Source organism: Zalophus californianus, chromosome 16, assembly GCF_009762305.2.
Source record: "Zalophus californianus isolate mZalCal1 chromosome 16, mZalCal1.pri.v2, whole genome shotgun sequence".
Lineage (NCBI taxonomy): Eukaryota > Metazoa > Chordata > Mammalia > Carnivora > Otariidae > Zalophus > Zalophus californianus.
Window position 1 is genome coordinate 26781442 of NC_045610.1, and position 13348 is coordinate 26794789.

The 13348-nt window shown below is 36.4% G+C and overlaps 1 protein-coding gene across 5 annotated transcripts in view; it reads right to left on the reverse strand.

Moving 5' to 3' along the window:
- Positions 1-13348, reverse strand: part of VMP1 (vacuole membrane protein 1) — a 135921-nt gene that overhangs the window by 30148 nt on the left and 92425 nt on the right. For 3 of the 5 annotated variants that reach the window (XM_027624645.2, XM_027624646.2, XM_027624647.2), the window contains exon 8: positions 792-872. The exons of the other annotated variants lie outside the window; for them this stretch is intronic. In XM_027624645.2, coding sequence (XP_027480446.1) covers positions 792-872 — 81 coding nt within the window. The remainder of the gene's footprint in view (positions 1-791; positions 873-13348) is intronic. 5 annotated transcript variants of the gene reach the window in all.

Sequence of the window (13348 nt, forward strand, 5' to 3'; positions counted from 1 at the left end):
TAATTTTGTGAATTATACTTACAGTTGCAGTTTTTATCATATCAACTAGGTGCACCTAGTTATACTGGCCAAATCTACCACCAAACTGCCAAAAATTGTGTATAGGCTACCAAAGAAAACTCTGTTCAAACTGTTCCATTTCAAATATAACTGTTTCTATTATATTAGAAAAGGACCAGGATAAACATCGACTAATGAAGGAATGTCAATTTCACAAACTACAGTTTGAGATATTAGCTCCATTTTTGACATATGTGGCTTCTTAGTTCACTGTAGCCAAAGATGCACTTAACTTTGCCCGAGAGGTTTCAATTACCTTGATAGTTGTAAATATCCCTTAAGACAGGTTTGATATGAATTCTTCCTTACAACTAATGCTTGAAACTCTGGAAAAAGACTACTTATCTATAACTCTGGAAAGAAAGAAGTCATTGTTATTTGGTTAAATCCACTTCATTTGATAAATTCTTCATGGAAAGGATGAATCTTCTTTCTTTTTTGCTCTTGTATTCTTACTGAAACAAGCCATTTAGGTCCGAAGTCATCAATGGCAAGATGAAATATTTAAAGTCAATAAACAAGATATGAACTTATCCAACAGAAACAGCTCATTTGATGAGTAAGATGAACGATTAATAAAACTACATACTCATTAAAAGTGATAGCATTTTTGTTCACTCAAGTGTGTCATCTTTATTTTCTTCCTAGTGTGTTGTCTTTAAAAACAAACTGGATCAAAATATAAATCTACCATTTATTGGAATTTCTCACTTTTAATACAATTCACTTACTGAAGCACAGGCCAAAATTCCAAAAAAGCCAACCTTCTGTACTAGGTTTTGAACTGCCAGTTTAGCCCGGGAAGCAAAGTCCTGTATAAAAGGAGGATAATCAAAACATTAATGAAAAGTATAAGGAAGAATGAAAGATGGCTCTTTATAGGATTTATAATATTAAATATCTCACAACCTGATTCACTTAATCATTGCTTTTGATGAATGATTAAAAAAAAATCACAGGTTGCACTAGAAAATATGCAAATAAAAATCTTGATAGAACAATTATACTCTTAAAGATAACGTTTTACCACAATTCAAGCATAAGCCAAAACACTGTTACTTTATTTTTCAGATTATCTCTGGATTATCTAGGGATGAACAAAAGGTTATACACTAAGTATGAACCAACACATTCTTTTTTTTTTTTTAAGTAGGCTCCACACCCCAGCATGGAGACCAGTGTGGGGCTTGAACTCACAACCTGAGATCAAGACCTGAGCTGAGATCAAGAGTCAGACACTCAACTGACTGAGGCACACAGGCACCCCAAACCAACTCATTCTTTTGGAAATACTGACCTATCACATTTGTCTCTTTCTCTTTCCTTCTACTACTTGCCAGACTCACTCCCTGATTAACATCAGGGTCGAAAATCATAAGATTTTTCAAGACAGTCAATGAAGACCTCTGCTGATCACCAGTCAGATGAAAAAAACAGTTATGTGGCGATAACTGAATAAGCATTTATTACCCCCCAAAGCAAAATGACATCTTACATTTCACAGCTTGTGCTAGTTTTATGAAATATTTTCAGAAATGTTTTACTTGAGCCTTTCAATAATCATGCAGTGTAATAGAGCAGATCCTTTATACTCTGAATCAGTGCTCTTTTTATTTCACTATGCTATCTCCCATGCTGAAACATGCATTTGGCTGGCTAGCGTATTTCCATGATTTTCTTTTTCCTTCATGTTGATGCTACAATTATATCTATATATATCTATATATATAGATAGACACACACACACACACACACACATATATGTATTTTTTTTTTCCCTTAAAAGTGCCAATCTGGGGATGCCTGGCTGGCTCCATTGATAGAGCATGGGACTCTCGATCTCAGGGTGGTGAGTTTAAGCCCCAAGTTGGGCACTGAGCTTACTAAAAACCAAACAGAACAAAACAAAAACAAATTCCCTCCAACTTACTTGTTGAGGATGGTGAGAAAGTCAAAGGAATTAAACCAATAAGGTATATCTTAAAAAATATTAATAGTTAAGATAAACACTTTCAAGTTCAAATATATCGGCTCTCAAAGTCAATCATTAACTAAATTCTACAATGCAGTTTTGTAATTTTACAATTTATTTCCAAAGACAGAATTTTTCTTTTTGGGATGTCTTCCTTTTTCAGTAAGTCAACTATAATCAGATTTTATATATAAATATAAGTATATATATACTTATGTAAAGTAAGCTCTACACCGAATGTGGGGCTTGAACTCACAACTCAGATCAAGAATCGCATGCTCTACCAATTGAGCGAGCCAGCCCCCAAGATTTAATACTTTTAAACAAACTGAACTACTGCAATGGAGAGAACTTTCTATTTTTATTCAGATTTCTAATTAAAGATTAATTTTCTTCTTAGGCCAGCAGCATCTATTGCATTAAATGTGAAACACTGATTTTATTGATTTATTGATTTTTTTCTTCCATGAAGATAGAAGTGTTTTCTTATTTTTTAGTTAGTGAACACACAGTGCAATATTGGTTTCTGGAGTAGAATTCAGTGATTCATCACTTACATAAAACACCCAGGGCTCATCACAAGTGCCCTCCTTAATATCCATCACCCATCTAACCCATCCCCACCCACCTCTCTCCATCAATCCTTAGTTTTTCTCTATCGTTAAAAGTCTCTTATGATTTCTTTCCCTCTTTTCTTTTTCTTTTCCCCCTTCCCATATGTTCATCTGTTTCCTTTCTTCAATTTCACATATGAATGAGATCATATAGTATTTGTCTTTCTCTGACTGACTTATTTCATTTGGCACAATATACTCTAGCTCCATCTATGTCATTGCAAATGACAAGATTTCATTTTTTTGATGGCTGAGTAATATTCCCATTACACACACACACACACACACACACACACACACACACACACACTACATCTTCTTTATCCATTTATCAGTTGATGGCTATTTGGGATCTTTCCATAGCATGGCTCTTGCTGATAATGCTGCTATTGCTGATAATGCTATAATGGTACATTGTGGTACATATACCCATTCAAAACTGTATTTTTGTATCCTTTGGGTAAACAGCTAGTAGTGCAGAGCGCCTGGGTGGCTCAGTTGGTTAAGTGTTTGCCTTCGGCTCAGGTCATGATCCCAGGGTCCTGGGATCGAGTCCCATGTCAGGCTCCCTGCTCTGCCTCTGCCTGCTGCTCTGCCTACTTATGCTCTATCTCTCTGTCATATAATAAAATCTTAAAAAAAAAAAAAAAAAAACCTAGTAGTGCAATTGTAGGAGTGCAGGGTAGATCTATTTTTAACTTTCTGAGGAATCTCCATACTGTTTTCTAAAGTGGCTACACCAGGGGCGCCTGGGTGGCTCAGTCGGTTAAGCATCTGCCTTCGGCTCAGGTCATGGTCCCAGGGTTCTGGGATCGCGTCCCACATCAGGCTCCCTGCTCCATGGGAAGCCTGCTTCTCCCTCTCCCACTCCCCGTGCTTGTGTTCCCTCTCTCGCTGTGTCTCTCTCTCTCTGTCAAATAAATAAATAAAATCTAATAGTGAAAGAGGGTTCCCCTTTCGGGCACCTGGGTGGCTCCGTCGGTTAAATGTCTGCCTTCGGCTTAGGTCATGATCCTGGAGTCCTGGGATCAAGCCCCACATCGGGCTCCCTGATCTTATTGATTTAAAAACTGTTTAATATATAATGAAACCAGTTTTCCTATATAACTTATTTTAAAACAAATTACAATTCCATTTATTTTTAATAATTTACACAATCAATCCCCAAGTCATTAAACTGTAATTCATTAGAAGCACTAAATAAAAACTGGTAAGCCATAATTAATAGATATATTTTGAATTTTAAAAATATCAAACAGTACTATTAGAGTATAAATGAGTTATGAAATTTTAACTATTACAGCCCAAGATTTAAAAATATAAATTCGGAAAAATGCCTTCCTTTACAGCCCTTGCTATCTTCAGAGCAAATCCATCTTAATGAGTGGTAAGATGGTACTCAATTTCTAAGAAAAAGTAAAACAAAGAAAAAAGTCTATAAAAATTTTATTTTAAAGACAACACACTTTTTATAAATGTGTTTCCCAAGTGGGACATATGTGGGAACACTTTTTTTTTTAAAGATTTTATTTATTTATTCATGAGAAACAGAGAGAGAGAGAGAGAGAGAGAGAGAGAGGTAGAGGGAGAAGCAGGCTCCCAAGGAGCAGGGAGCCTGATACGGGACTCGATCCCTGGACCCCGGGATCATGACCTGAGCTGAAGGCAGATGCTTAACCATCTGAGCCACCAAGGCGCCCAACACTTTTCTATCTTACCATTTATGTAGTCCTCAATATGTAAAATTACAGCAAAAAAAATATTTTTTCTTGCATAATATAGAAAAGATCAACAAAGTGTTTTATTTAAAGTTTTGTGTCCTCGGCGCCTGGGTGGCTCAGATGGTTAAGCATCTGCCTTCGGCTCAGGTCATGGTCCCGGGGTCCTGGGATCAAGTCCCGCATCGGGCTCCCTGCTCCTTGGGAGCCTGCTTCTCCCTCTGCCTCTCTCTCTCTCTCTCTGTCTCTCATGAACAAATAAAAATAAAAAATCTTTAAAAAAAATAAAGTTTTGTGTCCTGTTTTCTTTTATCTTAATTTAAAGGCTTTAGAATCTTTTTCTTTTTTTTCAAAGATTTTATTTATTTGTCAAGAGAGAAAGAGAGAGAGCACAAGCAGGGGGAGTGGCAGACAGAGGGAGAAGCAGGCTTCCTGCTGAGCAATGAGACCAATGCAGGACCCTGGGATCATGACCCGAGCTGAAGGCAGATGCTTAATCGACTGAGCCACCCAGGCAGGCATCCCTAAAGGCTTTAGAATTTTATATTTATTTAAACCAAGAACTATGATAGTGCCATCATTTAAAACTGATTTTTTTCTGTTATAATGATACATACACACACACTTTTTTTTTTTTTTTAATCTTTTCTTTTAAAGTAAGTTCTATGCCCAATGTGGGACTGGTACTCATGACCCTGAGATCAAGAGTCATATACTTTACCAACTGAGCCAGCTAGGCACCTCCATACAGATTTAAATTAGAAAAGAGGTATGACTATACCAATTGGCTTATATAAAGAAAAAAAGATATATGGCTGGCTCAGTCAGTAGGGCATGTGACTTGATCCTGAGGTTGTAAATTTGAGCCCCGTGTTGGGTGTAGAGATTACTTAAAAAAATAAATAAATAAAACCTTAAAAAAAAAAGAAAAAGAAAGAAAGATTAAACATTATGCAGATCACCTAATATACAAAACAATGAAAATATTTAAGCCTACAGAAGTTCATGGAATCACCACGTTCTTAAAAACATCCTGAAAGTAAAAACATCCTGAAAATAATTTTAACCCTCTGGGGCAGAATCTCTTTATTCAACATAAATTAGATAAGAACAAAGGAAAATAGACTCCTTGTCCTTTCAGATGCCTGGGTGCCCCTTATCAATTATCCTTAAGGGTACTGTAAGAATTTTCATTTGAGGAGAAAGAATTACTTTACCTAAATAAATGAAGTAGAAACCTCTCTTTTTTTTAAATTAATTTTTAGCTTGCGTGTCTTACAAGGAAAAAAAATTAAGTGGCTTTTTAATGGGAAGTTTTACTTTTTAAAAAGTCTGAAAGTTGTCTACTGAAAATGCATTTCATAAATCTTATTATGTGTTTAACACACACAGTGACCATGCTACTTTCAGTTCCTGTAATTTATTTTCCAGGACTTTCACAATATTCTCCGAATTAAAATTACATTTATATACTAAACAATCCATAAACGTTTATTTAAATTCAACTAATATGAAGTCTGCACACTTGTTTTCATTACAAGAAACCAATAGTAGCAGAATATGCAGCTTGAGGGAATATTTTCTCGATGTTTTCCCCTGCCGTGTAATGAAAAAAACCTCAGGGAAGCACTGTACTAGTATCTGCATCAAATCTAAAATATTTTATGATAGTAACTCATGTTTAGATTTCATAAATACAACTATATTTTGTTGTTTTTATTTTAAACTTATTTCACTTAAAGCCATATATTTAAAACTTACTGATATGGCTCTAAAGGCTTTATTGACATAATTTTATTGAAAACATCATTCTTTTATTGTCTAAAATGTTCTACATGTTAAATGGAATTGTATTTTGTTGCTCTGTAGTTTTAAAAGTTTTTTAAAAATAACTTCAGTACTTTTAAATTATTTACATATTTGAAAGTTCTTTTTTATCCTGTTGATTTTAAAGTAACATTGTCTATGTATATGTTTATTTATATTTCTGCTTGCTTTTAAAATAGAATTGTATGGTAGGTATATCATTTGACAATAAACCCAACTTACACGCCCCCCCACCACACAACCCCCTCTCAACAGCAGCCAAAAAAGGCCTCTTTTACTAAAGTTTAAAAGAATCATTTCCAAACATAATTTGCTCTTCTTGTTAGGCCAGCAAATAAAAAAATTAGCCAAAATAAGTGCACCAATAATGAACAACTTTTTAAAGATAAAGTTTAACAAATTAATATGTTAGGCATTCAAAATTCAAGTTAAATATCAAAGGAAATTAGTATCTCATTTTAAGGGTTTTGGTGTATTTGTGGGAACAATGTAGCAAGTTCAATTTGATTACTTCCTCAATTGTCATTCTTCCATAAAAAAAAAATCTGTACAACTAAAAACAAATTCCTTTTAATAGTTTCATTTCTCTGGATTCACATTTCACAACGTTTCCCTATTTCACAATTTAAATGCCTGAAAGTGTTATTCTCTAGTTCTACCTAAATAAGCAGCATGCATTTACAATTTGTAACCATGTATCTCATTCGACTTTTTAAAAAATAAAATACAAGTAAAATTATCATTCCCATTCCCACCTTTTGTGATTATATATTTAATTAACCATGCTTCTGAAATTAAGAATGAGAGACACTAGGAGCATTTCCCCAATAACTACAAGACAAATGAGGCAATGTTACAATAAATCCTTCTTATCACTGAGACTTTAAGGATTAATAAAGAAAAAACAGATAAAGCCTTCAAGTACGAATATTCCTGCACTACTTTTACTTCTTTCCTAAGAAAAATATTTATGATTAAGGGAGAAGAGAGGGGCGCCTGAGTGGCTCAGTCATTAAGTGTCTGCCTTTGGCTTGGGTCGTGATCCGAGAGTCCTGGGATCGAGCCCCGCGTTGGGCTCCCTGCTTGGCGGGAGGCCTGCTTCTCCCTCTCCCACTCCCCCTGCCTGTGTTCCCTCTCTCGCTGTGTCTGTCTCTGTCAAATAAATAAATAAAATCTTTAAAAAAAAAAAAAGGGAGAAGAGAAACTGTATGGATAATTATAAGTAGCTTGTAAAATACTAATCTTTGAATCTAAAGATACCAGATGGATTTAAACACATGAAATAACATTTATCTTCAAATGGCAACAGTACACTTATTTCAATTTTCATAAGTGATCACAGGAAATTTCAAGATCTCTTTAAAAGCAACAAAAAATACCTAAACCTGTTAAACGAATGCAGTATTACTGGAGATAATTATGTATTTGGTTAATAGCTTATGTTAGTTTGAGAAGACCTATTACTATCAATGTGATGATAAATGGTGAACGATTTTATAGATTACAATTTTGTAAATTATCTGCCTTCTTAATCCATAATATGTTAAAACTTCTGCTTAGCTTGGGATGGTATTGAAGTGGCTCCACAGATAATATTAAAACCACAGAGCAATGGATTCAATAATAATTCCTCATATATAAAGGGAATTTAAAATATACTGTATTTTTGAAGTTCTTTCACCATCTAAAAATGACTGTTAGTTCCTTGGCCCTAGTCAAATATGTTGTGTCAAGGAAGTAATACTCTATTAACTAGATATGGAGCTAAAGAGTAATGATGACTTAATATAAGCTGTTTCAGCATTGTGGACAATCATTCTGAAATAGTAACTTGTTATTAAGATCCTAATAACCATGTAACTAAATTAATTTTCTACACTGAAGTCATATTAAACATAATAAATACCACAATTAAAGGGTACAATTAATTCTCATCATAGAAACTGCAATGAAATATAACTCATAATCTTTAAATCTTTCAGACTAAAACATGTCCTAATTGCAATTTTCTACCCTTGATCAGGGTTCTTTATGGGTTATTTTCACATAAAAATGTAGATTAATTCATTGAATTCAAGTGAGCAAAATATTTTATCTTACTTTTAACTTCCTCAGCAATATCAATAATGCAGCTGCTATGCTTTAACATTACATATTTAAGTAAGTCTCCTTTATTTTTATTTTTTTAAGTAAGTCTCCTTTAAATGAGGTATATTTTCAAGAGTCATATATCATCTATTCTGGTTTTTTTTTGTTTTTGTTTTTTTTAATGTTTTATTTATTTATTCATGAGAGTCAGAGAGAGAGAGAGAGAGAGAGAGAGAGAGAGGCAAGGCAGAGAGAGAAGCTGGCTCCCTGCCTAGCAGGGAGCCCGATGTGGGACTCGATCCTAGGACCCTGGGATCATGACCTGAGTGGAAGGCGGACGCTTAACCATCTGAGCCACCCAAGCCCCCCTCTATTCTGTTTTTGAATTATAATGGACTCAAACATGCTTATGAGGTGAAGATTGTAAGGAAATAAACTCCAGAATTACAAGCAAAAGTAGGGATATTAACTTGATGAAATAAAGTGATTACAACAGTAGTAAGTAGTTAATAAATTTTAAATTTAGTACCTATAAAATGCCGGATTACAAAATGCACATACACTTACCAAAAAAAGTGATCAGAGTTGTGCAGTAACTACGGAAAATGAAATGTTTTAATATCAAATTTATGGCTTTTACATTGTTACATCAGAGATGATCCCTGGAATGTCTTTTTTTTTTTTAAGATGTTATTTATTTATTTGAGAGAGAGAGCATGTGAGAGGGAAGGAGCAGAGGGGGGAGCGAGAAAGAATCTGAAGCAGACTCCACACTGAGCATAGAGCCCAACATGGGGCTCAATCCCACAACCGTTGAGGTCATGACCTAGGCCGAAACCAAGAGTTGGATGCTTAACTGACTGAGCTACCCAGGAGCCCCTAGAATTTCTATTTAAATTGGATATCAAGGTAAAATTCTATAATGGTGCAAACAGAATACATCACATAAACACATTTCATAAAAGCAAAGCAAAGCAAACTTATTTTGAAAAAACTTGGAGATTTAGAAATTGTTTTTGTTTAAACATTTTATTTATTTATTAAATATTTTATTTTATTTATTTATTAAATATGTTATTTTATTTATTTGAGACAGAGAGAGAGAGCACAGAAGCAAGGAGGAGGGTCAGAGGGAGAGCGAGAGGGAGAAGCAGACTTTCCGCTGAGCAGGGAGCCTGATGCTGGGCTTGATTCCAGGACCCTGAGATCATGACCCAAGCCAAAGGCAGATGCTTAACCAACTGAACCACCCAGGTGCCCTGAGATAGAACTTTTAAGAGATTACAGAGTTCTGATTTAAGATGGTGACATAGGAGGCTCCTGAACTCACCTCTTCCCACATACACACAGAATGTATAGTTACATAAAGAACAGCTCTCTCTGAAAGAAATCCAGAAATTAGCTGAGCTATTCCTACACATCAGGAGAGCCAGAAAAAAAAAAAAAAAAAAAACCCACATCAAAAGGATAGGAGAAGCTTGGAAACAGCTCACCATAAAACCTACCTCCAGTGAGACAACCTACAACTGGGAGAGAAAGCACAATTCTGTGTCTTCCTGAGGAATGAAGGGTTTGGCCCCCCACAAACCCATATTTGCACCCTATCTTTTAAGACTTCCATGTGAGATGCACCCCCAAAACATCTAGGTTTGAAAGCCAACAGTGCTTATGTCCACAAGACCCACAAGGCCAAACTAAAAGACAGTTCTTAAGCCCATGTTCTTAAGCACATGGACTCATCTTGGCTACACCTCGGAACCCAGTATATAGGCAGCAGACTAAAACACCCAATCTTTCCAAAAAACAAGACTATTCGCTTATCTTAAAAGCTCTGGCCTGAGGGATGGGCTTCTAATCTAAAATGCATCCAGGGGCACCTGGGTGGCTTAGTTGATTAAACGTCTAACTTTGGCTCAGGTTGTGATCTTGAGGTCCTGGGATCCAGCCCTGTGATGGGCTCCATGATCAGCAGGGAGTCTGCTTCTCCCTCTGTCCTCCCCCTGCTCGTGCTCTCTCTCTCTCTCAAATAAATAAAAATAAAATCATTAAAAAAAAAAAACGTATTGGGGCGCCTGGGTGGCTCAGTTGGTTAAGTGACTGCTTTCGGCTCAGGTCATGATCCTGGAGTCCCGGGATCGAGTCCCGCATCGGGCTCCCTGCTCAGCGAGGAACCTGCTTCTCCCTCTGGCCCTCCCCCCTCTCATGTGCTCTCTCTCTCTCTCTCTCATTCTCACTCTCTCAAAATAAATAAATCTTTAAAATAAAATAAAATAAAATAAAAGACTTTAAAAAAAACAAAACAAACGTATTGGGCTCCTGGGTGGCTCAGTTGGTTAAGCGACTGCCTTCAGCTCAGGTCATGATCCCAGAGTCCTGGGATCGAGTCCCACATTGGGCTCCTGACTCAGCGGGGAGCCTGCTTCTCCCTCTGACCCTCTCCCCTCTCACGCTGTTTCTCTCTCGCTTGCTCTCTAATAAATAAATAAATAAAATTTTAAAAAAAAAAAAAGTATCTAGAAGCCGACTGCAAACTCTTCAGAGCTGCAGAGGCTGGCATGTACCATCTTCACACTGTCCCTTTACCCATTTTTAGGTTCCTGGGATCTACCAAAAAGGAGCTTATGGACATGTCTGGTGCCCTGGATCTTGCACTTCCTGTGCCAGGGATCCCCCTTGATTGCCTGGCTCCAGTGGCCAGTGGGGCTTACGTTCAAAGAGAAGGAGACTGCAAGAGAGAAATAGTCCTTAACTGCCTATTCACCAAAGGAACAGTGCAGATGCAGCGGACAGAAATCCTCAGTCTTTCTATGAAAGAGGTCTATTTGTTTACCCAAAAAGCTTTGGCCTGAGGGGCAGGTTTCTTTTGCTTTTTTCTTTTTGTTTTAAAGTAATCTCTCTACTCAACGTGGGGCTCAAACTCACGACTCTGAGATCTAAGAGTCACATGCTCTACCAAGTGAGCCAGCCAGGCGCCCCAGCAGGCTTCTAATTTAGCACACATGGGGGCCCACGGCAATCCTTTCCAGAGATTGCAGAGGCCAGGGAACACCGTATCTGCCCTGCCCCCCATCACTGGTGTCTCTAGAAAAGAGCTTGTGCAAACCTCTGGCGCCCCAGCTTTTGTGGCTGCCTTGCAGGGTACACATCCCTTGATTGCCTGGGTCTGGTAGCCAGTGAGGCTTGTGTTTGTGGGTTTAACAGGATGGTACCAAACAGAAACAGTTCTTAGTTGACTACGTTCCCAGGACTCAGTACAGAGAGAGCAGAGAGTAACGCCCGTCTGTCTTCTCCAGAAAGAGGTATGTTTGCATACATTAAAAGTTGCTGTCTGAGGGTCCATTTTCCAATCAGCATGCATCTAGGTGCTAAGCTATTCCTCTTATGGACACTGACAGGTATTGGCACACCCTCAATTATTAGGAGACACTAAGAACAAATAAGGCTCTTTGGACACAGTCACAAAGGACTGACAGACAACTAAAAGCTAAGGCAGGGTTGAAAGATACAGTTCATTTCCTACAGGAGGCCACTTGTTCAAGACTGAGGTGGATATTTTATCTATTGCATAGAAACCAACACAGATGGTCACAAAAAATGAAGCAAAAGAGGAATACGTTCCAACAAAAGAACAAGATAAAACCTCAGAAAAAGACCTTAATGAAATGAAGATAAATAATGACCTAATAGTTCAAAATAATGATCATAAATATGCTCACTTAGATCAGGAGAACAAAGCAGGAACAAAGCAAGAATTTCAAGAAAGATAGAAAATATAAGTACCATACAGAAGTCACAGAGCTGAAGAATACAATAACTGCACTAAAAAATTCAATAGAGGGGTTCAACAGTAGACTAGATGATGCAGAAAAAGGGATCAACAAGCTTGAAGACAGATTAGTACAATTCTCCAATCAGAGCAGAAAAGAAAAAAAAAAAAAAAAGAATGAAAATGAGTGAGATAGCTTAAGGGAATTTGGAGAAATATTAAATAGACAAATATTCACAGTATAGTCCCAGAAAGAGAAGAGAGAGAGTAAGGGGAAGAAAAGTTATTTGAAGAAATAAAAGCTGAAAACTTCCCTGGGAAAGGAAACAGACATCCAGAGTTCCAAATAAGATGAATCCAAAGAGACCCACACCAAGACACTTTATATTTAAATTGCCAAAAGTTAAAGGCAAGGAGAGAACTGCAAAGGCAGCAAGAGAAAAACAACTTGTTACTTACAATGGAACCCCTATCACACTATAAGCAAATTTTTCAACAGAAATTTTGTAGGTCAGAAGAGAATGGCACAATACATTCAAAGTACTGAAAGAAAAACAACAACAACAACAAACCCTGCCAATCAAGAATACTTTACCTGGCAAAACTGTCCAGACTGAAGCAAAGAGGAAAGTTTTTCAGACAAGCAGAGTCTGAAGGAGTTTGGAATTTTTGTAAGCTAAAACAAAAGGGTGCTAATCAATAACAGGAAAACAAGTTAAAATATAAATCTTGAAGATAAAGGTAGGTACATAGTTAAATTCAGAATAATCTAATATTGTGAAAGTTGGTTAATCACTTACAAGCTAGTATAAAGTTTAAAAGAGCAAAAATAATTATAATAATAATGTGCTAATGAGTACACAGACAAAAAGACAAAAATTGTGGTATCAAAAACAAAATGTGACAATAGTGTAAAAATGTAGAGCTTATTTTTTAAAATTAATGGTCATTTAGATTAACCATTTTTAAAAGTTAGTTTGTGTTTTTTTAATATAAGTAATCTCTATACCCACCATGGGGCTCAAACTCATGACCCCAAGATCAAGAGTCACATGCTCTACAAATTGAGCCAGCCAGGTGCCCCAAATGTAGAGCTTTAAAATGTGTTTGGACCTAAGGTGTTATCAACTTGAGACAGACTGTTTTAAATATAAAATGTTTTATGTATGCCTCATGATAACCACAAAGGAAAAACCTATAGTAGATACACAAAAAAATGAGAAAAGAATATAAGCATACCATTATAGAAGATCATGAAATCATAAAAGAGAGCAAAAGAAGAAAGGAACAAAGGAATTACAAA